Source organism: Arachis ipaensis, chromosome B10 (genome assembly GCF_000816755.2).
Source record: "Arachis ipaensis cultivar K30076 chromosome B10, Araip1.1, whole genome shotgun sequence".
Classification (NCBI taxonomy): domain Eukaryota; kingdom Viridiplantae; phylum Streptophyta; class Magnoliopsida; order Fabales; family Fabaceae; genus Arachis; species Arachis ipaensis.
Genome location: NC_029794.2, coordinates 135,220,365 through 135,221,656, shown reverse-complemented (window position 1 = coordinate 135,221,656; position 1,292 = coordinate 135,220,365). Strand labels below are relative to the sequence as shown.

The following is a 1,292-nucleotide window of genomic DNA, read 5'->3' as shown; positions in this document are numbered from 1 at the left end:
TTTAATAGCTAATTTTAGTGTACATTTAGTATCATTAAATCTTTAAAAAAATTGAATATCAATAGAACTGCATGTTCATGTGCATTTTAAATTTATATATAATAATCAATTTTGATTTATGTAGAAAATAATATCAAATGATTTTTTAGTGATAAAAAATGTTATTAGATATAATTTATAGTCTATATTCTATAATGTATAAGTTCTTTTCAATAAACCAATAAATTATAGTTCAAATAGCATAATCTTTTCCTTTTCAATAAAGAAGTCTAAGCCCAATATGGGCAAACATGTACATGAGAAACATCAAATGCCACTATTAAATTCATGTCTAGCCTTGCTATAACCTCAAAACCCCAATTACTAGCAAAAATGCCATCAACAAGATAAGTTAACTATCATACAATTCCTTAACAGAATGATCGAACAACATAATTAACCACGTCTGATACTTTGCTTTCAAAAATAATATCATTTTTACGTAATCAAATATTTCATATAATATTAAACTCTGCAAATACTACAATAAATATATACGTATAGTTAAACATTCAAAAAAAAAATCAAAATTACAATACAATTTTTTATACAATTCAATGAAATATCAATATATATCTTAGCCATAGATAAACAACCAAGCAAGAATTTACATTAATATATATTCAACAGAATCTATGCCCATTTCCAGCACAAGAAGGACTAAGCAACCCATTATTATTATTACTATTATTGACACCAAACCTTGACATTTGATTCTTCATTTGGTTGCATAATTTCTCCAACTCCCTTACTCTTAATTGCATGCTTTCTAAGTTTAGTCTCATGTCTTCTTTCTCTTCCAAGAACAAGTTATTTGTGTTGGACTCATTGTACAAGATTATTTGTGAATGGTCCATTATGCCCTTTTCATTAACTGCAAAAACACTTTGTGGAATTTTTGCTTTTTGGGAAATAAGTGCTTGCATTGCAATCCTTGGGGGTATTTTTGGGTTTTTTGCAAGATCTTTACAAATTTCAAAACTTAGTTTATTATAATTAAGACATCTGCACAATCTTGATCTTTCTTCAAATGTAATCATTGGGTGAGACTGCAAATTGAATAGTTCCACCAAGAAAAAAATTGAATTAGAAATTAAATATAAAAGTTAGATTATTAACACTAACACCAAAGCAATACATTTACAAAATTAAAATTTTTAAAAGAAGTAATTGTTGTGGAGAGATTATTCAAAAATAATATTAGTAAACTGAACAAAACTATTTAATTATGTATACATTTATAAGACTATAAG

General features: G+C 25.9%; 1 protein-coding gene across 1 annotated transcript in view; it reads right to left on the bottom strand.

Moving 5' to 3' along the window:
* The window catches only part of LOC107621846 (BTB/POZ domain-containing protein At1g50280-like), a 3,105-nt gene continuing 2,389 nt past the window's right edge, over positions 577–1,292 (bottom strand). Inside the window, exon 3 of the mRNA XM_016323829.2 lies at positions 577–1,088. Within this exon, the coding sequence (XP_016179315.1) occupies positions 663–1,088 (426 nt within the window). The 3' untranslated portion in view covers positions 577–662. The remainder of the gene's footprint in view (positions 1,089–1,292) is intronic.